This window comes from Rhinoderma darwinii, chromosome 3 (genome assembly GCF_050947455.1).
Source record: "Rhinoderma darwinii isolate aRhiDar2 chromosome 3, aRhiDar2.hap1, whole genome shotgun sequence".
Classification (NCBI taxonomy): domain Eukaryota; kingdom Metazoa; phylum Chordata; class Amphibia; order Anura; family Rhinodermatidae; genus Rhinoderma; species Rhinoderma darwinii.
In genome coordinates this window covers 168,108,357-168,133,479 of record NC_134689.1, presented here as the reverse complement: position 1 = coordinate 168,133,479, position 25,123 = coordinate 168,108,357, and the positions used below count along the sequence as shown (strand labels likewise).

Genomic DNA, 25,123 nt, shown 5'->3' with positions numbered 1-25,123 from the left:
TCACATACTTACTATATATTTTGATAGATGACTAGCCCAGCGCTCACGTCAGGGGGGAGTGTCTCGGACGTCTTTCGTCTATGTGTCTTCATCTGGAGGGGCGTGGCATGTGCGCCAGGTGCGCTCCTGTTCCGTCCTCCCTGATGACGCAGTACCGGAAGTACGTCACGGGTTCGCTCTGTACCTCACGCGTGTCGCTCTATAGTGGCTAATCACATTGATTATCTCTCCGTATGTGCCCCTACCATTTTTATTGGATATTGGCTGTTTAAATACCTTGTTCCGCTGGAGAGATACCACCCCCGGACGAAGGCATTTCTGCCGAAACGCGCGTCGGGTTGGTGTCTCTGCAGTTGCAGGAGCAATCACTCATGGGTAAGTCTTCTTTTGACCTTACATCTGGCCCATGTTTAGACTTTACAATAGTACATGCAGGGAACACTGGGCGTTAATACATGTGTCACTTGACTCTTGTTATAAATTTATGTTTATTACTAAACGCCGAATCTCTGCACCGTACGATACTTTTTGGATCCCAATTTTTCTGTATTGCTTCCAACTGCAGGACACTCTCTGCATAGCATGGTTCTATTTTTATCATTTACTATGTGTGTATTTATGTCCTAATAAAGCTTTGTAATTTTTCTATAAATCATCTGAGTGTTAATTGACCTTTGTTTATAGGTATACTCAGGAGTGGGAGAGCCTATCGCGGCCTGGTCAGTCGGAGTTAGCTCCGCCCCCTGTCCATTTATACCTGCCGTTTTCTCTTCCTCATTGCTTGTTATTCTTCTTGGATTCCTGGCCCCATTGCTGCCTTGCTCCAGCCTGCTTCTGCCTTGCTTCAGTTCCCGCTTATCCTGCTTCGCTCTGCCCCTGGCTTGCTTCCTGATCCGTGCTCTGCATTTGTATACTCCACTAAATCCTGATCCTGACTGGCTCGTTCACCACTCCGTTTCCTCACGGTGTTCCGTGGGCTACTGCCCCTTCCCTTGCTTGTTCCCTGTTTGTATCCCCTTGCACTTAGTCAGCGTAGGGACCGCCGCCAAGTTGTACCCCGTCGCCTAGGGCGGGTCATTGCAAGTAGGCAGGGACAGGGCGGTGGGTAGATTAGGGCTCACTTGTTCCCTTCACCTCCTTCCTGCCATAACATTCAGTGTGGCATCTGTATATGGTGCGTGGCTGCGTGATTTTCAAGCAGCCGGCATCATTATGACACTCTGTTTTGATGTTATGACACAGTAAAGGAGGGGCTTTTATGTTCCCCTTCACTTCTTTACCTACTGTAGCGTGAATCACGCGCGTCACCCAGGAAGTGCTTCCGTGTGCCGTGTGCGATTTGCACGCACCATTTGACTTCAATGGGTGTGTGCTGTGCGAAACACGGGCAAGTATAGGACATGTCGTGAGTACGGCCCCATTGACTTACAGAAGTCGATGCGACGCAAGTGATTCCCACGCGCGTAGCACAGACGTAATACACGTTTGTGTGAATAAAACCTTATGGTAGACTTAGATACTGATACACCTACTTCCAGGAGAGTGTTCTTCGCTTGGGTAGATGTTGTGAAGGGGTTTTTCTTCACCATGGAAAGGATTCTGCAATCTTCCACCACTGTTGTCTTCCGTGGACGTCCAGGCCTTTTGGCGTTCACGAGATCACCAGTGGGTTCTTTTTTTCCCCAAAAAATTACCAAACTGTTGATTTGGCCACTCCTAACATTTGTGCTGTCTCTCTGATGGATTTCTTCATTTTTTTTCAGCCTAATGATGGTCTGTTTCACTTGCATTGAGAGCTCCTTTGGCCCCATGTTGTGGATTCACAGCAACAGCTTCCAAATGCAAATGCCACACCTGGAATCAACTCCAGACCTTTCACCTGCTTAATTGATGATGGATTAACGAGGGAATAGCCCATGCAGCCCATTATATAGCTTTTGAGATAATTGTCCAATTACCTTTGGTCCCTTGAAAAAGAGGCAGCTACATATTAAAGAGCTGTAATTCGTAAACTCTTCCTCAAATTAGGATGTGAATACCATCAAATTAAAGCGGAGAGTCTGCTCTTTGAGCCCATATTGATTATATAACTGTATATTCAATATGTTTTGGTAAACAGATAAAATGCCAAAACTTGTCGTTCAAATAATTCTGGACCTAACTGTGTTTGTCAGGCTGATTTTGGAGCAGAAAAGCCTAGTTTTACGCTCCAAAATACACTTGAAATAACCCTCCAAACAGTTTCCCCTTTGATTTCAATGGTACATACACTGTGCTGTTCACATTAGGCTTATTTTTACACTGCTGAATTAAAAAAACGCCTAGTAAAAAGTAGTAGCATGTCACTTCTTGAGGCGTTTTTTGGAGCTGATTTTCCATTGACACTATGAAAAAATGCCTCAAATGAAAAGAAGCTTAATTTTCAGCTTCAAAAACGGCTGAAAATCTGAGGCTCTATTCCCTGAAAACCGCTCCATAATTTTCAGCTGTTTTTAACTTTGCGTGTGAACATTTATGGAGGAGCCCCCTCTTAAGGGTATGTGCACATGATGAGAGGCTTTTACGTCTGAAAAGACAGACTGTTTTCAGGAGAAAACAGCTGCCTCGTTTCAGACGTAAAAGCTCCTCGTAATATGCGAGGCATCTTTGACGTTTGTAATCTTGAGCTGCTCTTCATTGACTTCAATGAAGAACGGCTCAAATTATGTTGCAAAGAAGTGTCCTGCAGTCAATTTACGCGTCGTCATTTGACAGCTGTCAAACGACAGGTCGTCTGCACAGTACGTCGGCAAACCCATTCAAATGAATGGGCAGATGTTTGCCGACGTATTGTAGCCGTATTTTCAGGCGTAAAACAAGGCATAATACACCTCGTTTACGTCTGAAAATAGGTCGTGTGAACCCAGCCTAAGACTTTCACATGCTGTAATAGGGCATATGGACAGCGGTTGTCCAGATGGGACAACCCCTTTTATTGTTGCGGTGCATTGATCCGGTGTATTGTTGGAAACTTTAGAAAAAGCACCAGGTGGAGTTGACATGTGAGTGGATTTGAATTTACGAATTGACTACACGAAGGCCGGTTTCACACGAGCGTATTTGTAAACGTCCGTTATAGGGACGTAATAAAGATAAGAGTGCATCAGTATGTCATTACTGATCAGTAACACAATGGGTTGTCTTCTGGGCAGGAAAATGAGCCACATGAGAAAGCCACTTTGAAAGAAACTGATGCAATATACATGAAATACTAATACAATGCACCCGTATTCTAATCATCTGTCGTAGACTTCAATGTCCGTTTTCATCAGCAGAACGGATTAAAGTAGTGTATGCTGTGTTTTTAAAATATGTGCATATTTGTTTTTTTTGCCTATGTGAATAAACTCATAAATTTAACATTAGTTTGGAATTACCGAAAGAAAAAACGGATGTAATAATGATAAAAAAAATAATACGCTGGTGGGAAAGCAGCCTGAGTGTAGTGATCCTGGTGATGCGTGCCACGCTGATGGGCCTTTCCCAGCATGTCTTCTGGCCATTGTACAACTGCGCTAGTATTTATTTTTGTATTGTTTTAGTAACAGTTTAGAAGAGGCCACCAAAGGAGACTGCTACCTTCCAGAGTTTTACTTTTTACCACAAAATGGTGCAGCGCTTGAGTACAGATCATGCTGCTTGTCATTATAGACAGCATGTGGCTTTGCAGAATTGTTGCCTTGCAGCGCTGGGGTCCTAGATTTAAATTGGAGGTAGGGTTATATATAAAGAAAAATCCCATTATTATAGTGAAACTGATTGTCATGGCAACCTGTGACACACCAACATATGCAGCTCCGTTCCGTCCATGGTAAACTTATAACGGTCTCCTTCCAAGTTTTGAACATACAGGGCCATGCACACACTGTGATATACAATCATGTCGCAGTCATTCTACTACATTCTCGTTTCGCGTGAACGTTTACCGTTCACCAGTACTGGTTTTTGACCTAATCAAAGATGGCCGCCGGCTGTCCCGAGCGCTTGACGTCATATGCTTGCGCCTGAAGGTCAGCGCTGCATGCTGTGACAGCGGCATATGGCTGTTTATTGCCTAGGGTTAGACGGGTATAGGTGACGATAATAAGTCCCTATGGAGGAAGATAAATCAGCAAAAGATGACCACGGGTATCATCTGTTTCCTCAGAGGGATCCCCGAAATCCTAAGCAAGAACCGTTTTTATCCAAGCTGTACGGGTTAAAGATAAGGTGCAAGACGAGGCTGAAGTTCGCAATGGAAACGAGTAGGTGTGATAGATGAGGAACTTACTAGTCCTTTGGGTGTTAGGTGTCTTTTATTTTATATTTTGGATTCTGGTGGAGTGCTTATTACTTCTTAAGAGTGATCAGTATTCCTTTATAATACATTATTCAGCTGCTGCAGAACCTCTTTTTGAAGACTGATCAGGAATCCCCCTTTTTCAAAAAGAGATTCTGCAGCACTTGAGGGGTGTCTTATAAGGAATGGTTCACCCCCTACTAAGAATTATAAAGAACATGAGATGTCGCCTCGGAGTCCCATAACCTGTATAAATGGACTCCGCCTGCCGCCTCGTAATTTTTTATGGTCCTGGAGATCCTTGATCACGGCTTATAATTGACAGCAGTGGTTACATCATCCCATATATAAAAATAGTGTGTCTAGTAATAAATTCAACAGTAATAGCGTTTAAAATGAAAGTTCACATGAACGATATTAGACATTTGCGTAACAATCTTTATTTACATAAAACCAGGAGATATTTTGACAAAGCATAGATGATCGGTTGTGGAATTAAAGGGAGTCTGTCACCAGAAATTGACCTATGAAAGCAGCAGCACCGTAAGATAGTGCAGCCTCACATGAGTATAATTCTGTTTTCCATTTGCAGATGCGTGGCTCCGTGGCAGGGATAGCAACGAGGGCGGAACCGTTGCTCCAAACATCTCTACCCAGTCCGTCCCTCCCTTCTCTGATTGAAAGTGCCTGGCAGTGCAGAAGCCGTGATCATGCCTGGCCCTGTACTTTCCTGAGCGCGCCTTGGCTTCTGAATCGGTGCATACGCAGTATAGCACTGAAGTTTCACCGGTCGAATCGGCTGTACTGTGCATGCGCCGATTATGTCACACTTAACCCGTGTCCAGTAGAGCCGGTTCGACCCGTGAAACCACGCATCAGAAAAAGGAAAACAGCCTTATACTCCTGTGAGGCTACGCTAGCTTACTGTGCTGCTTCTTTCATAGGTCAATTTCTGGTGACAGACTCCCTTTAATTCCAGTGTGATTGTATTATTGATATATTTATCTTGTCTTCCTTACAGATCCACACGTCAAATTACTTCTCTATGCCATGAACCAGGCTGGTTGGTAAGTTTCTTCATTTATGAAATTAATTCTGTACGTTAAAAACAGTGCAGACAAGGAGAGTTTCCTGTTCGGTACTTGTTGCTTTTGGATATCAACACTGTGGTCTTTTGTACTGATTTATGCCTTACTGATTGTCATTTTTTATAGTGTTGTCAAGTTCTTGTCAGGTTTTAATGATAGATCACAATCTCCTGATTGGTGTCTTGTGTTTGTTTTTCAATATGTATATCGTGAAATGAATGGAGATTTTGCATTTTTTTTTTCTTCAGCACAGCTTACAGAGATAGACATTTTTCATGTGAAGAATGTGATGGACAGGTCGGAGGAGGGTTTGATTCTTCGACCTCTGAGGTAATTCAGGCATAGATTTCTGATCGATCTGCTCCAAAAATGGCTTAAATATTCATCATTTTCATAACATATTATAAGGAAATGCACCAAGAACTGCACTGTTGTTATTATTATAGGGGTCGAGGGATAAGCAGCTGAAATTCGCTTATCTTGGATTCAACAAAGATTAAAAGCTAAGAAACAACAACCCCGGTAGAAGATTGAGGACAGTCCGGCTGTCTTACTAGACGCCAGGTTGTTGGCAGATTCTGCAGATCTCTGTTTTTGGACAGTTTACGTTTGTTCCCACAGATGCGTTCACTATACATTTCTTCTTAACATCAATACTTAAGGGGTGGCATAAACTAACAATAAGCTAAATATGAAATGTGTGTGGTGCTTGAGCAGTTAAGTTGAAAAAGATGGGGACGTATGGGCACCACTATGTAAGAAAGAAATCTATATGGGGTGCTACAGTAACATGCAAAAAATATGCATACTAGGAGAGAGGAAAAGGCACATGTACAAAATTGCGCACACCCAAAATAATAAGTATGTAGTGTATAATATAGTTTGCTCTTTTAATTCCCGTTTTTTTGTATCCCTTTCTATTATTTTCTCTCCCAGTGAGCAGTTAAAGAGGCTCTGTCACCACATTATAAGTGGCCTATCTCCTACATAATCTGATCGGCGCTGTAATGTAGATTACAACAGTGTTTCTTATTTAGAAAAACGATCATTTTTGACCTAGTTATGACCTATTTTAGCTTTATTCTAATGAGTTTCTTAATGAACAACTGGGCGGGTTTTACTATATGGCCAAAAGGGCGTTGTACAGAGGAGTGTATGACGCTGACCAATCAGTGACCAATCAGCGTCATACACTTCTCTCCATTCATTTACACTGCAGATAGCGATATAGTTATATCACTATGTGCAGCCACATACACACACACACACTAACGTTACTGAAGGGTCCTGACAATGAATATACATTACCTCCAGCCAGGACGGGATGTCTATATTCATATAAACAAGCACCGTATAATACAACATTCCTTCCCCCATTTGATAGTAAGTTTAGTAATAAATCGCTAACATAAAGCACTGTACAATGCATTTCAGAGTAAAGTGACATATAATTACAATTAGAAACATAATAAATATAAGGAGAGAGGGCTGCACTTGCAAGCTTACAGTCTACTAGGAAAGGGGGTGATAATGTGGCAGTTACTGTCTGAAGCTTTGCCCAGCTAAAACAGTTGATCGCCAGGGGTTTCACGTGAGGGATGGGGTGGGTTTAAGAGATGATGCTGTCCAGTTTGGACAACCTCTTTAATGATTATTTATGGCCGTCTTACTGACTCCACTCCTTACCTTGTAGTTCTGCTTCACCTTTAACTTCCTCTCCACCCAACCCTCCTGAAGAAGTCACTTTCACAGGGGTCCAGGAAGTTTATCACTTGTTGCACTGAACAGCAGTTTATCTGTCCCTTTCATTGCGAAATTATCTAACGGCGCACCACCCCCATCATAAAAAGAATGCCCCATAAAAAAATATATGTATAATGCCCTATATAATGCCCCACACAGTATAATGCCCCTTAGTGACACACAGACACACACACACTTTAATGCCCCTTATACAGTATGATAATATTTAAGCTTGACAAAGGCTGCATTGAGCACCTTTTTCACTGATGGGTGAATAAACTTTCTATTTTTTGAACCTTGGAGTGCTGCCTCTTTCTCCTTACATAATAATATAATATGTTATAACCCCTTCAAGGACACAGTATTTTGTCTTCTAATTGTGCCCACACAGTGTTATGCCCCCTAAGTGCCACACATAGTATATTGCCCCCTGTAGAACCCCTACTCAGCATAATATCCGCTTAGTGGCCCCCACACTTAATGCCCTCCTCCCCTGGCAGCCACACACAGCCCCCCCTTGTAGATAGTGTCCCCCTGTAGATTGTGTCATACAGCCTGCCTGTAGCCAGTGCCATAATCCCCCACCTCCTCCTTGTAGATCGTGCCATACAGCCCCCCCCATCTCCCCTTTGTAGACCGTGCCCCCAAGCAAAAACACAATTGTTCTCACCTAGGCCCCGTTTCATCGCCGAACTGAGCTGCTCCACGACGGGATCCTTGCGTAGGCCGGCGTGATCCTGTAGTCTAGTACAGAGTTTCCCAACCTTTTCAGACTCAAAGCACAAGTGGAAAAACAAAATATCCTCAGGGCACCTCTACCAAAAATTGTTTAGACAAAGACAGAAAACCGCTAAAAACAACACTACACTCGTAGGGTATGTTCACACAGCGTTTTTTGTAAGGCAAAAAAAATCTGTCAAGATTCCTTCAGAGCTTTTTTTTTTTTTTTGCGTGTTTTTTTTTTTATTTGTTTTTAATCCGTTGAACCTAATGCAGAATACTCAGGCAAAAAAGCAGCCCCCACTCACAGTAAAATGACCATCAGCACGCCACTCACAGTAAAATTACCCTCAGTCCGCCACTCACAGTAAAATGACCCTCAGTCCGCCACTCAGATTCTCCCTTGTGGGTAGTGCCACATTGCCCCCTTGTGGGTAGTGCCACACTGCCCCCTTGTGGGTAGTGCCACACTGCCCCCTTGTGGGTAGTGCCACACTGCCCCCTCGTGGGTAGTGCCACACTGCCCCCTCGTGGGTAGTGCCACACTGCCCCCTCGTGGGTAGTGCCACACTGCCCCCTCGTACGCAGCGCCACACTGCCCCCTCGTATGCAGCACCCTCCCCCTTCCTGTAGATAGCGCCACTGTAGCTCCCTGAAGGAGCGGAATCCCCCTGTGGCCGAGGATTCCCCTCCTGGAGTGCTCCACTTGATGTCTCTGTCAATATAAGGACAGTGACATTAGGGGCAACTCCTGAAGCGGAATCCCCGTGCACAGCGTTGCCGACGCTTTGACCCCGGATTCCAGTCCAGGAGAAGCCCCTGTCGTCTGTCCATTTATGGACAGTGACGTCACTGGCTCCTCCTGGAGTGGAATCCCCGGTCACAGAGTCGGCAACGCTGTGGACGGGGATTCCGCTTCAGTTGCCCCTGATGTCACTGACCATATATGGACAGAGACATCAAGCGCTCCGTCCAGGAACGGAATCACTGGCCACATGGGGATTCCGCTCCTTCAGGGAGCTACAGTGGCGCTAGTAGATAGCAGAGCAGGAAGATACCTCCCTTCTCTGCTATAGTGGCGTCACTACCACTGTTGTAGCGCCCTCATGCCCGGTGTCGCCACTACCAGCCGCGATGGCTGCTACAGTGATAGCGTCGTCACTGAGTAAAGAAGCGCCTGGGCGGAAAGGCGGCTGCTGAGTTGCTCGGCCCAGGCGCTTCTGAAACAAGCAGGGGAAGGGAGCCAGCACAGCGCCTCCTTCCACCTGCTGGAGAGATGCACCCTGTGCAATGGCACAGGTTGCACACCCCTAAGGCCGACCCTGGGTGTACATAGCAGTATGGTAGGCTTCTTAATTGTTGTTTTTTTTGTTTTATATGTTTAGTTTTTTTTAAATATATGAGAATTTATTTGTCTTACAGTCTCTGTTTTTTTTCTTATCCTCTTGTTTTGTAGATTGTAATATGTCAGAATAATATTAATGATCAAACAAATATGAACAGAATGCTTACACATGAGTTGATTCATGCTTATGATCACTGCCGCGCACAAGTTGATTTTTTAAGCAATATTCGACATTTAGCCTGCACTGAGGTATGTGTTCATTTTCATATTCAAGTATTTTAATTACTTTTTAGGATGGTTCTTATTATGTTCAAGCTGAGGACTTGTGACCTAAGTATTCAGAGCAGAATAAAAGCAAACATAAAGGGGTTATCCAGCGAATAAAAGTGAGTTTTAAAACGGCTGATAATGGTGTACAAACATAAAAAAAAAAAACACTGCCATCACCTATCCTCTGCCGCTGCCTGGACCCCCGCTGGTCTTTACCTCCTAGTGCAGCGATAATGTCTCGACATAGGGACGGGTGAATCACCTCTGCCGCCACTGATTGACGGCACCAGGGGTGGAACGGTAGCGGCAGAGGATCGGTGAGGGGAGTATGGAGTTTTTTCATGCTTGTACACTATTGCGAGTTGTTTTAATTAATATTCAGTGGACATACAGCCCCATTTAAAGTGTTTCTCTACTTTTGCTGGCAGTATTTACTAGTATATTGCTTAAATATCAAGTACTTAAAATTCCAAGTAACCGCTAGAGACATTTGGGTGATTTTGTATAAATCAAGTTAGAGACCATAAGAGCATAATACAAGTCAATATGTCTAAATAATATTTGTATAAATATCACATTCTGATGTTCGTACCTGACTGTTGTACACAGAGGATTGGTGCTACTTAGACACTTTTAGCTCTTCCAGCAAAATTAGTCTGTCACCGATTCATTTTGCAGGAAGTTCCTTCTCCTGTGTTGCAACTCATAATCTGCAGGCATTCTTTGTGAAAAAGAAAAGGCCTTTCATATCAGTCACTCAATGGTAGACAGGAAGCACCCCTTACTCTTAATAAAGAGGTTCTGCAGCATTTGAGGTGGTCTTGTGTGTATATATGTGGTTATGGAACTTCGTGGTGACTTCTATGTGGTGCGTTCCGTCATGAAAATACGGTAGTTGTCACCAAAGTTGGAACAAGGGTTTTTTCTAGGTTAAGATTAGTTGATCTTTACTTGATAGAATAAATGTATCTTTGAGGGCAGGTACCCTTCAACATTACTGACGACTTTTACTTGTCTTAATGTTTAAATAAAATAAAAATAATATTTCTAATGTTTTTAAATGTTATTTTGAACTATACTTTAGATCCGAGCTGCCAGTCTCAGTGGAGATTGCTCCCTTACCAATGAAATGTTACAGTTTAAATTTGGCATTAAGCAACATCATCAGGTATGTAAAGAAAATGCCCAACATAGAAGCACCTCTTCTCCTGCCAGTTCCTCCTTTACTTAACCCATTCATATTCATCTTAATCTGATTGTCTTCACTGGGTACTAAGTCTCACAGCATGTATATTAGAAAATTGTAAGGTTTCATATTCTAGAAATGAGCAAATAGAATACCTCTTTAGGCCTTATTCACACCACAGTTTTTCTCTTCAGTGTGCATTTTTTTGTTTTTCTTTACTTATCCGTATGACCGATTTTGAGAGACTCTGCGCATGTCCTATTCTGGTCAGTTTTTCATATCCGGACTAGACCATTAAGTTTATGAGTGAGAAAAAGACAGATTGCATACAAAGCCATCCGTGTGCGATTGAAAGTGAAACCCGGAAGTCTCTACTAATGTGGTATAGAAGACTGCATCATTAGGGTATGTGCACACACACTAATTACGTCCGTAATTGACGGACGTATTTCGGCCGCAAGTCCCGGACCGAACACAGTGCAGGGAGCCGGGCTCCTAGCATCATAGTTATGTACGATGCTAGGAGTCCCTGCCTCGCTGCAGGACAACTGTCCCGTACTGTAATCATGTTTTCAGTACGGGACAGCAGTTCCACAGAGAGGCAGGGACTCCTGGCATCGTACATAAGTATGATGCTAGTAGCCCGGCTCCCTGCACTGTGTTCGGTCCGGTACTTGCGGCCGAAATACATCCGTCAAATACGGACGTAATTAGTGTGTGTGCACATACCCTTAGGAGACACGGCTAGAGCAACTGACATCGCTACTTGAGTCACTTGCCACATAAGGCCATAATTTTTTTTTTATGCTGAGAGTTTTATAAGGCCCTGTTCACATCTGCATCAGCAATACGCTATTTTTGACCCACAAAATGACGGAACTCATTAAAGTCAATGGGTTCTGTCGGGGGCTGTTGGTTTCAGTCATGCGACGGGTCCGGCAGCTCTTGTTTTTCGTGGTTCTGCTCCTTTGATGGAGTAGAACAACAGAAAGCCCAAACGCAGATGTGAACCGAGCCTAAGGGTATGTGCACACGACAACGACCATTACGTCTGAAATTACGGAGCTGTTTTCAAGAGAAAACAGCTCCGTAATTTCAGACGTAATTGCTCGTACTTGCATTTTGCGAGGCGTCTTTGATGGCTGTAATTTGGAGCTGTTCTTCATTGGATTCAATGAAAAACGGCTCAAATTACGTCCCAAGAAGTGTCCTGCACTTCTTTGACGAGGCAGTCATTTTACGCGCCGTCTTTTGACAGCGACGTGTAAAAAGACAGGTCGTCGGAACAGTACGTCGGCAAACCCATTCAAATGAATGGGCAGATGTTTGCCAACGTATTGGAGCCGTATTTTCGGGCGTAAATCGAGGCATAATACGCCTCGTTTACGCCTGAAAATAGGTTGTGGGAACCCAGCCTTACTGTGGTGCAAGATAGGTGTCTGTGCGATCATGATATCTTTCTTAGGTGTTTTCAGCATGTTGGTAGGGTAAGGTGGTGACAAAAGTTGCATAATGGACCTTTCGTTCGTACGAGAAAAACGGACACACGGATGCAAATATGATATACTGAAATGAAAAACTGTCTGTTGCATCAGTTTTTTTCTGGATGCAAAATTGGACACGGACGTGTGAATGAGGCCTTAGGTGACTAGAATCACTCCTACCAATAAATGGCAAATTAAAAAAGAAAAATTTCTTTGGAAAAAGTTAAAAAGGTGTTGTCCGGGCACGGATTACCGATGACCTATCCTGTGGATAGGTCATCAGTATATGACCGGTGGAGGTCTGACACCCAGACCCTGCACCGATCAGCTGTCTCCAGGCATCGGATGTTAAGCACTGTATGCAGTGTTTGCAGCCGGAAGCAGATGACTCTGTACACTGCATAGCGGCCGTGCCACAGATCTGCAACTCTGCTCCTGTTCACTTGAATAGGAGCATAGCTGTAGTACTGCAGCTCGGCCACTATTCTGTGACCGGAGCCATCTGCTTCCACATGGACGTCCGGTGCCGGACGGAGGCAGCCGAAGCAGCTGATCGGTGTGGGGTCTGTGTGGCGAACCCCCACCAATCATATACTGATGAGCTATCCTGTGGATAGGTCCTCAGTAGCCCATGCCCGGATAACCCCTTTAAGTTTCACATAGGGCCTTAATATATGAAGGGCCACAGTGGGAGAAATTAGTCGTTGTACTGGCTCCGTATGCATGGTTAAAGTCAGCAGAGTTAGTACAAATGACCAATGTTGTTTATCATGTCCATCATAAGAGACTGCAGTCCCTGCTGTTGTGGCTTACATCAGCTATTCTTCGCTTATCTGTGACTATTACAACTTCAAAATATTGATACCAGTTGAAGGAAACTATTGTGTACTTGATTTTACATACCATTGGTGCATTTTTAATAATTCATGCATAGTTGAGTAAAATCTTATTTCTTTAGAACAAAAAAGTATTCGCTCCTATGTGTAGTAATTTTTTACTTCCCTTTTCCTGTCCCTTGGTTGAACTTGATGGACGTGTCTTTTTTCAGCCGTACTAACTATGTAACTATGTTAGACTTGAGTATGAGAACAAGCAGTTTGCTACATTATGGGTTCAAGGAAATTACCTAGACTCTGTTGTGAGCAGAGGCCCCTGAGGACGCAGTTGTATCGGCGAAATGTGTTGGTTTAGTCCATGGTGTCTGTGTTTCTTTTTAAACACCCGCATGTATAGGTTATATACTAACATACCAAAGTTGTAGCAAATTATTAAAAAATATAATATGTATATGGAGGGTTTGCACTAAAAGAGTAACTAAACTTTTAAAAAAACATTTGACGTGTCAGAAGTTTTGATCGGTAGAGGTCCGAGCACTGAGACCCCACTGATTGCTAAAACGAAGCGACAGAATCGTTTGGGTGAGCGCTGAGCTGTTTAGTTTCTGATTGGCTTTCCTTGGAGTCCATATACCGCTCGCTCGGCTTTTCAAGGAAAGACCGTCAGTGGCACATCGCTCACCCGAGCACTTCTAACGTTTCGTTTTAAGGATCGGTGGGGGTCTTAGTCCTTGGAGCCCCACCAATCAAAACTTCTGACAGGTCACTATGATATGGCAAAAGATTTTTAATAGTTAACCGCTCCACAGGCATCGTGTACAATAGAACATAACTGCAATTAGCATCTCTAACAGAAATGGCAAATATAACTATAACACGGCCCATTTATAATTTGTGTATTTAAATAACAACATAATAGAAGAATTCGCTTATCTAAACTTTTAATAGTGAATAAAAAAAAAGTTACATTTCAAAACACCTGCAGTTAGTGGAGATTCCTAATTTTTGGACTACTGGATGTAGTCCATTGGTGAGTACCGATGTGACTCAATAGATACCACCTGCTTTGGTGTCCTGCCTTAGGACATATTGTTCTACTGTTTCTATACCAGTTGAAGGAAACTATACTGTGTTTTTTTTACTTTTGCAGATTTTGGACACCATTGGTGCGTTTGTAAATGTTTTAATAATTTATCTACAGTTGAGTAAAATAAGCTTTGTTTGTATTTATTTCTTTAACAGACTTGTGTGCGAGACCGAGCAGTTCGCTCCATTATGGCTGCAAGGAAATTTAGTCAAGAGACAGCAGAGAAGGCTGTGGATGAAGTGTTTGATTCATGTTTCAATGACCGAGAACCATTTGGTCGCATTCCACATAACACAACTGAAGCAAATATGGCATACAAAGAGTTCAGAAATCGTGGAAGATATTATGCGAATATATGAAATAAACATATTAAAAGTACAGAAAGCTAATGCTACTCCTCAGAACCTGTACCGGCTACGCTCTAAACACATGTAGTTGTTCTCTGGTAAGATAGGCCAAATGTTGACCCTGTCTGTCTCTGACGCGTCCGCTCATAGTAAATGGTTAGTGCAGGTGAGTTGTATTTTCAATGGAATTACCCAATCAACATAAAAGCACCACTTACTAAAAGAAGACTAGTCTTAGGCTGGATTCACACGAGCGTGGCGTTTTTGCGCACGCAAAAACCACTTGACAGCTCCGTGTGTCATCAGCGTATGATGCGCAGCCGCCATAATTATGACACTCCATTTGGATGTTTGTAAACAGAAAAGTACGTGGTGCTTTTCTGTTTACATTCATCCTTTTGACAGCTGTTGCACGAATCACGCAGTTCGCACGGAAATGCGGCATGCGTGGTTTTCACGCACCCATTGACTACAATGGGTGCGTGATTCGCGCAAAACGGCGAAAGAACGGACATGTCGTGACTTTTTCAGCGGACTCACGCTGAGTAAAAATCACGCACATGTCCGCATGTCCCCATAGACTAATATAGGTCCGTGCGACGCGCGTGAAAATCACGCGTGTTGCACGGACGTAATTCCCGTTCGTCTGAATAAAGCCTTACAGGGATTTTCCAAGATTCGAATTAATTTCAGAAAACCCCTTTAGGCTTCCCTCACACACACTTTTTGTGTGGCCTTTTTTTTATTTTTTTTTGGGGGGGGGTGTTGCGTTTTTTCCAAGTAGCGTAATTTACTACCTGCATTTTATACATTGCAAATCATGTGATTAAAAGAGTCCTCTTTGCAAAAATTATTTGTTAAAAAAAAAAAACACGCTAAAGACATTGACACATGCATTTTTTTGAAGACTAAAAATAAGCTTATGGATGTCTATGGGAGAAAAAAGCTATACCAACACTTGCTACAATTTTGAAAAACACGCTACTGAACTGAAAAAAACAGAAGACAAAATAAAAAAATGCCACGTAATAAAATGTTTCTAGTGTGTTCAGTATTTCAACATTGACTTCCAGCTAACATCTAGTCGCAGTGTATTTTTGCTGCATATGAAACCACCCTAACTTTCCTGTTTTAGAAAATTAAAAATATTTCACATACCGACAGTCTTAAAAAAAAAAAAAAGTCTGCTTCCACCACTGCAGCACGCTGCTTGAACCGCAACCAGTTGAAAGCATCGGGGTTTGACTTGTCGTCCATAGAGGCATTGCATCAGATGATCATGGCATAGATTGGCTATAATGGTCTCTCATGTCACGTCCTGCGTAAACAGGACCAGCGGTAGGGGAAGCAGCAGGCCGCAGAGGTGGAAGGAGAGCTATTCACCCAAAATTCTGAAAACCCTTTTAAATCAATATGCCCTTCTACCGTGCAGAAGTTTTTTTTTATTATATCAAAACTACTTCAACAATTCGCAATTCCCGCTGAAAATGTAATGAAATGTAAATTTCGTTCCTGTGTTTGTACGTTTTAAAAAAACAAAAGAAAAAAATGTTTGTATTATTTACACTAGTCGTGTTATACGAAGGGTATGTTCAAACAGAGGAAATTTTTCGGCGGATCTCCCACAAAATTCCACCTCCCATTCCTTTCAATGAGCGTCGGACGTTTCTTTTTCCCGCTAGCTGGAAAAAGAAGCGTCCTGCTCGATCTTCGAGCGGATTCCACCCGAACCTCTCATTGATGTCAAAGGGATGGAGGAATCTTCCCGTCGACGTCCGGAATAGTTCCGCGGCGGAAACTGCCACGCAAAATCTGCCGTGTGAACTAGCCCTTACCGTACAGAATGAATCTGAAGGTACCTTGTGTGATGTTAGAAAATGCAGTGAGCCAGCAAGTATTTTAACCCTTTCAGGACCAGGCCAGGTTTCATTTTTTTCATCCCCCGCCTTCCAAGAGCTATGACTTTATCTATTTTTCTGTCAACATAGCTGTGTAATGGCTTGTGGGACAAGTTGTAGTTTTTAATGTACTGAAAAACTTTTAAAAACTATTTTGTGGGGTGATATGGGAAAAATCAGCAATTCCTCCATTGTTTTTTAGGATTTTGTTTTTACAGCGTTCACTGTGTGGTAAAAATGACATGTTAACTTCATTCTACGGGTGAATACGATTACGGCAATTTCAATTTTATATAGGTTTTTAATGTTTTACTACTTTTACAACATAAAATAAATTTGTTAAAAAAATTTGTTTTGTGTCGCCATATTCTGAGACCTATAACGTTTTAAATGTTTACATCTATGGTGCAGTGTGAGGGCTTGATTTTTGTGGGGCAAGCTGTAGTTTTTATTGGTACCATTTTGTTCATAAATGCAACTTTTTGATTTGGTTTTTTTTTATACAATTTTTTTTTGGGGAGACAATGTGAACAAAAATGTTCCAGTGCTTAATAGGAAAACCAAGATAGCAGACCTGGTGGCCTTCATCAGATTCTCAGTTGCCATGATAACCCATCGGGCCGATGGGATGACACAGAGAGCCCCCTTCTGTTTAACGGCTTAGACGCCGCAAGTCGCTATTATCTGCGGCAAAGTGGTTTAATGGCAGGGATTGGAGTGATCTCTGATCCCATCTGATCGAGCGAGCTGTCAGCTGTAATCTATAGCTGACATCCACTTTGTATGGAGGGGAGTTAGCTTATGGGCCCACTCCATACTTCCCCCTCCCATCTGCCATCTTTGTGCTCCTATTAAGTTCTGAACTTAGGAGCCGTTTAAAAACACAACACACTGCCATACATAAATCCTTAGGGGGACCAATAAAAAAAAGTTTAGGTTTTTTTTATGTACAAAAAAATACTAAAAAGTTTGAAAAAGTCCCTTTCCCCTAAAGTTATATATATAAAAAAATAACATAATTGCTATTTCCACGTCTGTAAACGTCCAAACTATTCTAATATAAAGTTTTTTTATCCCGCACAATGAACACTGTAAAAAAAATAAGATGCAGAATTTCTGTTTTTTTGGTCAATTTATCTCCCCCAAACAATGGAATAAAAAGTCACATGTACCCCAAAGTGGTACCAATCAAAACTACAGGTCGTACTGTAAAAAACAAGCCTTCACACCGCTCAATCAACAGTGAAAAAACCGCAGAATAAAGTTAACATTTTTGCGCATTGAACACCGTTTAAACGAAACCCAGAAAATAATGGAGGATTTTTTCCTATTCCACACCACAAAGATTTTTTTTTTTTGCAGTTTTCCAGTACATTTTATGGTGCATTAAAAACTACATCTCATCCCGCAAAAAATTTGCTTTTGGAAAAACAAAAATTTAGCTTTTTAACCTAATTTTCTTGAATAAAAATAGTTAGAGGATGATCGAGAACTATGTAGTTCTGCTTTACAGCCCTATTGAAAATACTGTGGTTGGTTTCAAGGATAACACTTCATAATAGAGTGTCACACACGACTCTTCAACTCAAAGCTGATGACCGGTTCCCTTTAATGAATAATGCTCATATTGAGAAAATTTTATTGCAGCTCCTTTAACTATTAGGCCGGATTCACATGAGCGTGTGCGTTTTGCGCACGCAAAAAACGCTGCGTTTTGCGTGCGCAAAAGGCACTTAACAGCTCCGTGTGTCATCACCATGTGATGCGCGGCTGCGGGCTTTTCGCGCAGCCGCTATCATTATGACACTCCGTTAGGATGTTTGAAAACAGAAAAGCACGTGGTGATTTTCTGTTTTCATTCATCCTTTCACTGCTGTTGCGCGAATCACGCGCGTCCTACGGAAGTGCTTCCGTGTGGTGCGCGTGATTTTCACGCACCCATTGACTTCAATGGGTGCGTGATGCGCGAAATACGCACAAAGAACGGACATGTGAGTTTTTCGCAGCGGACTCACGCTGAGTAAAAATCACGCACCTGTCTGCACTGATCCATAGACTAATATAGGTCCGTGCGACGCGCGTGAAAATCACGCGCGTTGCACGGACGTATATCCCGTTCGTCTGAATAAGCCCTTAATCTGACAATTTAAACCTCCGTTAAAAAGTTTGTGCCCTGTTCTGAATAAAGCGTTGGAGGTATCCTTTACATTATCTTTACAATTCCAAACAGCAGATGGAGCCACAGGACAAAAAATAACATTATAGTAATGATTGGGTGATAGAAACCCACTGCTAGTAAATCTGCTTACGCTGTAGTTACCATGTTTTTACTGCGTTCCTCCAATATCTGAAGCACAACCATATTTTCTCTTTCATATTCTGTATTCTCATATTCTAGCTTCCTTTCTTTAATATAGACATATTCGGTATAAGGAATATTTTAAGGTGAAATGAAGTCTTGGTGACCACCCACCCTACATTATGTCGTTGGAAGACTCCTCTCTATGACTCATCTTTGCATGCTGTTGGCGCTTCAATAAATATAAGCAATAGTGGATTACAAGTTTTGACAGACGAGTGGTAAATGATTGATAATAGAGAATGTGCATTGATATATCCAGTTGTTTTCTATTTATTTCCATGTTAGGTCCGTCTTTGGTTTACGTATTCGTAAAAGAATACATGGGTAGTTATTGCTTTGCATGTTCCAGCTTTGTGTTAATTCAGAATTGTTAAATATTTAAACCCATTTTAATTGCCATAAGTGATATCCGTTTAGGAACCTTATAGGTTGTGATGGTGCATTATATGTGGTTTATTGTGAGTCCTCAGCAGAGAGGGATGACTCTCTAATCAAGTACCACAGGTCATGTCTTCAGCCTATGGACAATTGGACGAGTCAGAGGTGAAGTCCACAAGACAAAGTGTTGTCATTGTCCACTCTCCACAGGGGGTCATCAGGAGGCACCACAGTTATATTCAGCTCAGGTGCAGACCAGCAAACAAGGGTGATCCAATTATCTTCCCCATTGTGTTCTCATCCTGACTGTGGCAATACACATCATAGCACAAAGGACCACAACTCACTTACAGACAGTGTATGATTACAAACTAAAGTCATTATAATGATGGTGACTAGAAACTGCCAAGATGTTCCTCCCCCTGAGTGGATATAAGGGCTTGTCCTGGGGAGGATAGAGATCTTCTGGATTTAGACCTGAAGGAGAGCTGAAAGGAACAGTGTCATCACAAATAATTTGTTTATATGTTAAAGATGTTAGTGCCTTAATATAAACGTTTATTTTCATTTGTGTGTTTGTGTTTTACTGTTTCTTATTTTCACACTTTTTCTTCCCTATGGGGGCTGCCATTTTTTGTTCCATTTCTGTGTGTGTCGATTAACGACACACACAGACATGGAATACGGCAGCCACAGTCCCATAGGGACTGCGAACGGCTCCCGTCCCATTGACTGCCGTGTACGGCGTCTGTGTGGGAACTGCGCATGCGCCGCTCCCACACAGTCCTATTCGAAATTGGCGCCGTCCGGCGCCATTTTCCTGTGGACCGGAAGTCGCGGCTGGACAGTAATATTACTACTTCCGGTCGCGGCTTCCGGACAAGTGCACATGGAACAGCGGCAGCAAAGGGAGCGGACGGGCCGCGGCGGCAGGAGCAGGTAAGCGATTTCAATGTATGTTAGTGTTTGTGTGTGTTTACTACTGCATGTAAACCTACTACACTGTGGGTTACCTCAAAAAATGGCGACACACAGTGTAGGAGGTTAAACCTTTCAAACCCCTCGTTTATCCCGGCACTAGCCAGGATAAAGGAGGGGGGATTGCTGAGAGCTCACTAGAGCGATAGCTTTTAACCCAATGTTGCAATGCTGCAATTTTGGGAACTAGCTCCAAACAGCTCCATCTAGTGACCAAAAATGGGTAGTATTATAAATTTGAAAAAATTTATAATATTTCCTGACTCGCGAAAAAAATAAAAAAAATTTGAACAATGTTTAATCACCCACACACTAAATGTTTAAATTTTAAAAAAAAAACATGTTTTTGGGGCGACACCATGCCTTGAAGCGGGTCTCTAAACGTTCAACAAACTTCTGACATGTCATAGTGACATGTCAGAAGTTTGGAATTTTGGGGGTCCGAGCACTGAGACCCCCCACCAATTCCTAAAACGAAGCGGCAGTAGTGCTTGTGTGAGCTCTCAGCCGCTTCGTTTAGGTTCGGCTTTTTCCCCAAATCAATGTATCGGAGTATGGGCTCAATAGAAAGTCTATGAGCTTGTACACCGCTACGTCGACTTTCCGGAAAAAGCCGAACCGGAACGAAGTGGCTGAGCGCTCACACGAGCACTTCTGCCTCTTTTAACGATTGGTGGGGGTCTCAGTGCTTGGACCCCCACCTATCAAAACTTATGACCTGTCAGAAGTTTGTTGAACGTTTAGTTACCCTTTAAGGCCAGGATCACACACACCGTTTTAATGCAGTTTTTGGCTCTGTTTTTTGAGCTTAAGACAGATGTGGATCCAAAAGGAAGGAAAAGAATAAAGTAAATACTGATATGTCTTCTATCTTTTGTATGCACTTCCGTGTTTGGCTCAACAAAAATTGCATTGAAAACTGCATGTGTGATTTCAGTTTAAGAAAATGCAACAGCAACCTGATAGCGGCTATGGGCAACTAATCAACTTTTCCTTTGTACTATTTTTTTTAAATTTTCTTTATAAATCACACATATCTGGCATTCTTTTAAGTACTGTGCAGATGCTCATGTGATACTGTGTCCATGAATCCATGCCAACACTTATGCTCACTTACGCTTTTATTGTAATCTTGTCTGCTCACTGGCTTCCTTTCTCATTTATAGAAGCTCATGGCATGCCACTGGATGTGTGGGCGACCAAGCATAACACCAGTCTGTCTTCTAGAGTGCCTGTTGTGTTAGGGTGGTGTGACTATCTAACCCTTGTTCTTGTAGTTGGTATGGCAGCCTTATGATTAGAGTCACTACGTCTGGCCACCACGACCTCCATGATTACTAGAGTTTGTTGGGCCATTCTAACTTTTGCTATGATGTATCTGTGTAAGCCCAGATTCGCACATTGATATACAAAGGTAAACTACCACACTCTTGTCCGTATACTTGACAAATAGGTGTTTATCTGCCGCTGATCTGTTTTGGGACGTTTGTTGCTGCCGCTGATCAGTTTTCTGTGGACACTGGACCTCTGCTGGGCATTAGTTTATGATTCAGTACAGCTTGCAGTTGAGCAGATTTCATATTTCCATTAGCATCGCTTCTCACCTGGACTCACATCATCACCACTTTCCCGGCTTCTAGAGCTTGAATATAGAGTAGTCTTCGGCTTCACTGACAGCAATTTTGCCCGTTACACTGATTATAGAAAAATTGACCATGAAGGTATTTCCCAGAGCATACCACTATCCAAACTTCTGCACAGGCCAAAATCTTGTTTTATTTTATTCTAATAGAAATATTGTAGATTTTGTTTCTCCATCTTAGCTTACCTTCCTTTGTTCTTTAAGTAAAGCCTCTTTCTTTTCGGCCTCTATAGCACGTGCCCGCGTTTAAATAGATCAGCGTTAAATCTGCTTCAGTTTTCTAATATACTCAATGTCAAATTTCAAGACCCAATGGTGATCTCTGGGAGCTCCGCAGCAGCGTGTGGGGGGTTGGGGAGCACAGCTAGTCAATTTAGATCTATGCACACATTATAAAATAGAGCCCTTCCTGCTAATCTGAATTGTATTTCCCCATAGCACTGCAGGGTTATTAACCCCTTAACGATTCTGCAGCACCATATGTTTACATCGCTGTAGAAAGAGCCATGCAGTGGCATCTCGTACCGTCCTAGAGTAGGTTTTCAGCCCTCTGACAGCCGATTTCCTGCTCTAATGGCCGAGCTCAGAGGAACCGCCGATCCTAGCCGAGATCTTCTCTAATGGGCGAGCTCGGAGGAACCGCCGATCCTGGCCATTTAAACCTGTGATCGCTGCTTTTAAGTGTGACCGTGGCATGAACAAAGTGGGCTCCCCCCTTCGATGGGTTCACCAGGCTTGTGCAGTCAAGCATGGAGAACGAGAAAGGTCACCATGGCTGTATGTTTACCAGGCCTGCTATTAGGGAACACTGAGTGTTGCCCTAACGCAGCCTGTGTCACAGGTCATTATGTATACAGAAGTATGCTAATACATTAGAAGTTTAAAATAAACATGTAGGAAAAAAAAATTCATACAAAGTTGCAAAAAACATGATTAGTATAAATTTTCTTTCACATACATTACATTAAAATAAAAATGGACTTATGTAGAATTAATTTACTAGGTTATTCAATGTAAAAATTCCTTTTTTTTTTTCTATATTCTCACCATAAAAAAATTATGTAGTCATTTATATTTAACCCTAACCAGCGCCATAAAACAAGGCCTTATATAGTAACATCATTAAAGGCTATGAAAACCTTTTGATACCCTTTTTTTAATGTAATGTAGGTGGTTTGCCATTCCAGACACGCTGCAGCTTTTATGTATCCACTACACATAGAACCTGCATAATGCCACTGTAAGCCGAATCCGTCAGCTGAACTGAAGGCTCAGTTTACCGGCTCCTATGTGTCTCTGACACAATATAACCCGAAGGGTATGTTCACACGCAGTGAGCAAAAACGTCTGAAAATACAGAGCTGTTTTCAGGCAAAAACAGCTCCTTATTTTCAGGCGTTTTTTACGGACGTTTTTGGAGCTGTTTTTCAATGGAGTCAATGAAAAACGTCCCAAGAAGTGTCCTGCACTTCTTTTGACGAGCCGTCATTTTACGCGCCGTATTTTGATAGCGAACCGTAAAATAAAGGCTCGTGGAAACAGAACATCGTAATTCCCATTGAAAGCAATGGGCAGATGTTTGTAGGCGTATTAGGGCGTTTTTTCAGGCGTAATTCAAGGCGTAAACCGACTGAAACCACTGCGTGTGAACATACCCTTATACCGATCAAATCTAAGTTAATTAACCTACGTTTGCACGGTATTGGGCCATGTTCACACGCTGCGTTAACACTGCATGTTCTTTCTGCGGAAATTCCGCTGTGTTTTTGCAACAACAATTGACGTTCTGCAGAGTAGAATTCCGTTTAGAATTTAAATTTACAAACGTTTTTTTTCTGTGGCTTTTATATGCATCGCGTGGATGAGATTTTTTGTGCTGCTACTGTGATACACTGGGATTTCCGCACAGATAATCGGGTCTGTAATTCTGGTGTTTGGTCTATGTATGAACATGGACTTCTGGTTAGATTGTGTGTCAGATGCACAGAGGAGCAGCTGTCAGTCCAGTGACTACTTAGAAGCTGCAGCGCTAAAACAAAATACTAATTTGAAAAGACTATATTAGAAAAATAGTTAATATTGCAAAATATATACATTACATTAAAAAAATTTCATCAAAGGTTTCTTTAGCCTTTAAAAGAATTTTCCCACAAAGAAGTTTTAACACTTATCCAGAGGATAGGTAATAAATGTATGATTACTGAGGGAACCACTGAGACCCCAACCAATCTCTGAAATTAGTATCCCGAGCCTGCACGATTGCAGTGATGAGGATTTTGAAAAGAGGGGCAGTCACACATATGCTCTGCCGCTCCTTCAATGTCTCGGGCTGACTGGAACAGCCGAACGCTGCCAGTTCTATTCATCAGTGGGGGTCCCAGTGGTGGAGCCTCCAGGGCTCATACATTTATCACCTATCCTGAGGTCAGGTGACTGGACTGGTCCACTCCCTTTATGATATATCCACAGGATATGTAATAAATGTCAGATAGATGCAGGTCCCAGATCTATCTCTAAAACGGGGGCCCCTAAACCCTATTCTACCTCTTTGTGTTGTGGCTGAAGCTTGTGATTTTCGACCATGAAGAAGAAAACAGCGTAGTTTGCTGAGCTACGCTACTGCCATAAGTCCCATAGAACTGAATAGTAGTTACGAAACAGCGTAACTTGCATTCTACGCTGCTTCCGTAACTGCCATTCCCTACTATGAGAGTTACAGATACAGCTCAGCGAGCTACGCTGTTTTCTTATTCATGGTTGCAAATCAGCTGCAACACAGAGAGGTAGAACTGACTTTAAGGGCCCCCTTCTAGAGATAGGTGCGTGTCCCAGTGGTGGGACCCGCTTTTATCTGACATTTATCACCTATCCAGTGGATAGGTCATAAATGTCTCTGAGGGGAAAACCTCTTTAAGTAAGTCGGAATAACTTCTGCTGCGAGCAGTTCTTTTCAAAACTTACCATCGAATCGACTGTACTCCAGACTGACCGACGCAGTAGCAACATCATCAATACCAGCTAACATCACACGCCTCACCAAGGAGAAGCAGGACAAGCCATCGCATTAGGGGTGAGTTAATTCAATGTTTGACCAAATATAGCAGGTTAATTTTAAAGTTGATCATTTTGTATGGCCTTCGAATGATGTTATAAATATCCAAATGGCCCTTGGCAGAAAAAAGGTTCCCCACCTCCAGGTCAAAAATAACAGTTCACTGAACCCTACTGCGTATGGGGCTCCGAAGCGGACGGCTGGTCACTACTCCTATGCTAACAAAGGTGCATTGGAAAGAAAAGGCTTACATTTTCACTGCAGTATCGAAATTGGACCACCGATGATTAGCAAAGGGTTGCCTTCTCCGATGAGCCATGTTTTTGGCTTCATCGAACGGATGGACGTTGGCGTGTCAGGCGGGAAACATCCGAGAACAAACACGCCGC

At 42.6% G+C, this 25,123-nt stretch overlaps 1 protein-coding gene across 1 annotated transcript; it reads left to right on the top strand.

Moving 5' to 3' along the window:
• The first annotated feature begins 4,000 nt into the window (after positions 1 to 4,000).
• Positions 4,001 to 14,461, top strand: LOC142749246 (mitochondrial inner membrane protease ATP23 homolog). Its single transcript, XM_075857013.1, has 6 exons — positions 4,001 to 4,283; positions 5,340 to 5,385; positions 5,655 to 5,736; positions 9,326 to 9,463; positions 10,569 to 10,652; positions 14,233 to 14,461. Exons 1-6 carry the CDS (start codon positions 4,133 to 4,135, stop codon positions 14,434 to 14,436), a joined length of 705 nt encoding a protein of 234 aa, XP_075713128.1. The 5' UTR covers positions 4,001 to 4,132; the 3' UTR covers positions 14,437 to 14,461.
• Positions 14,462 to 25,123: the final 10,662 nt, after the last annotated feature.

What these genes read in the sequence shown, in the direction of transcription:
- LOC142749246 (XM_075857013.1), top strand. Translation starts at nt 4,133, where the DNA reads ATGGAGGAAGATAAATCAGCAAAAGATGACCACGGGTATCATCTGTTT. An exon ending in GCCATGAACCAGGCTGGTTG is followed by an intron (nt 5,386 to 5,654) that starts GTAAGTTTCTTC and finishes TTTTTTCTTCAG; the next exon opens with CACAGCTTACAGAGATAGAC. An exon ending in GCATTAAGCAACATCATCAG is followed by an intron (nt 10,653 to 14,232) that starts GTATGTAAAGAA and finishes TTTCTTTAACAG; the next exon opens with ACTTGTGTGCGAGACCGAGC.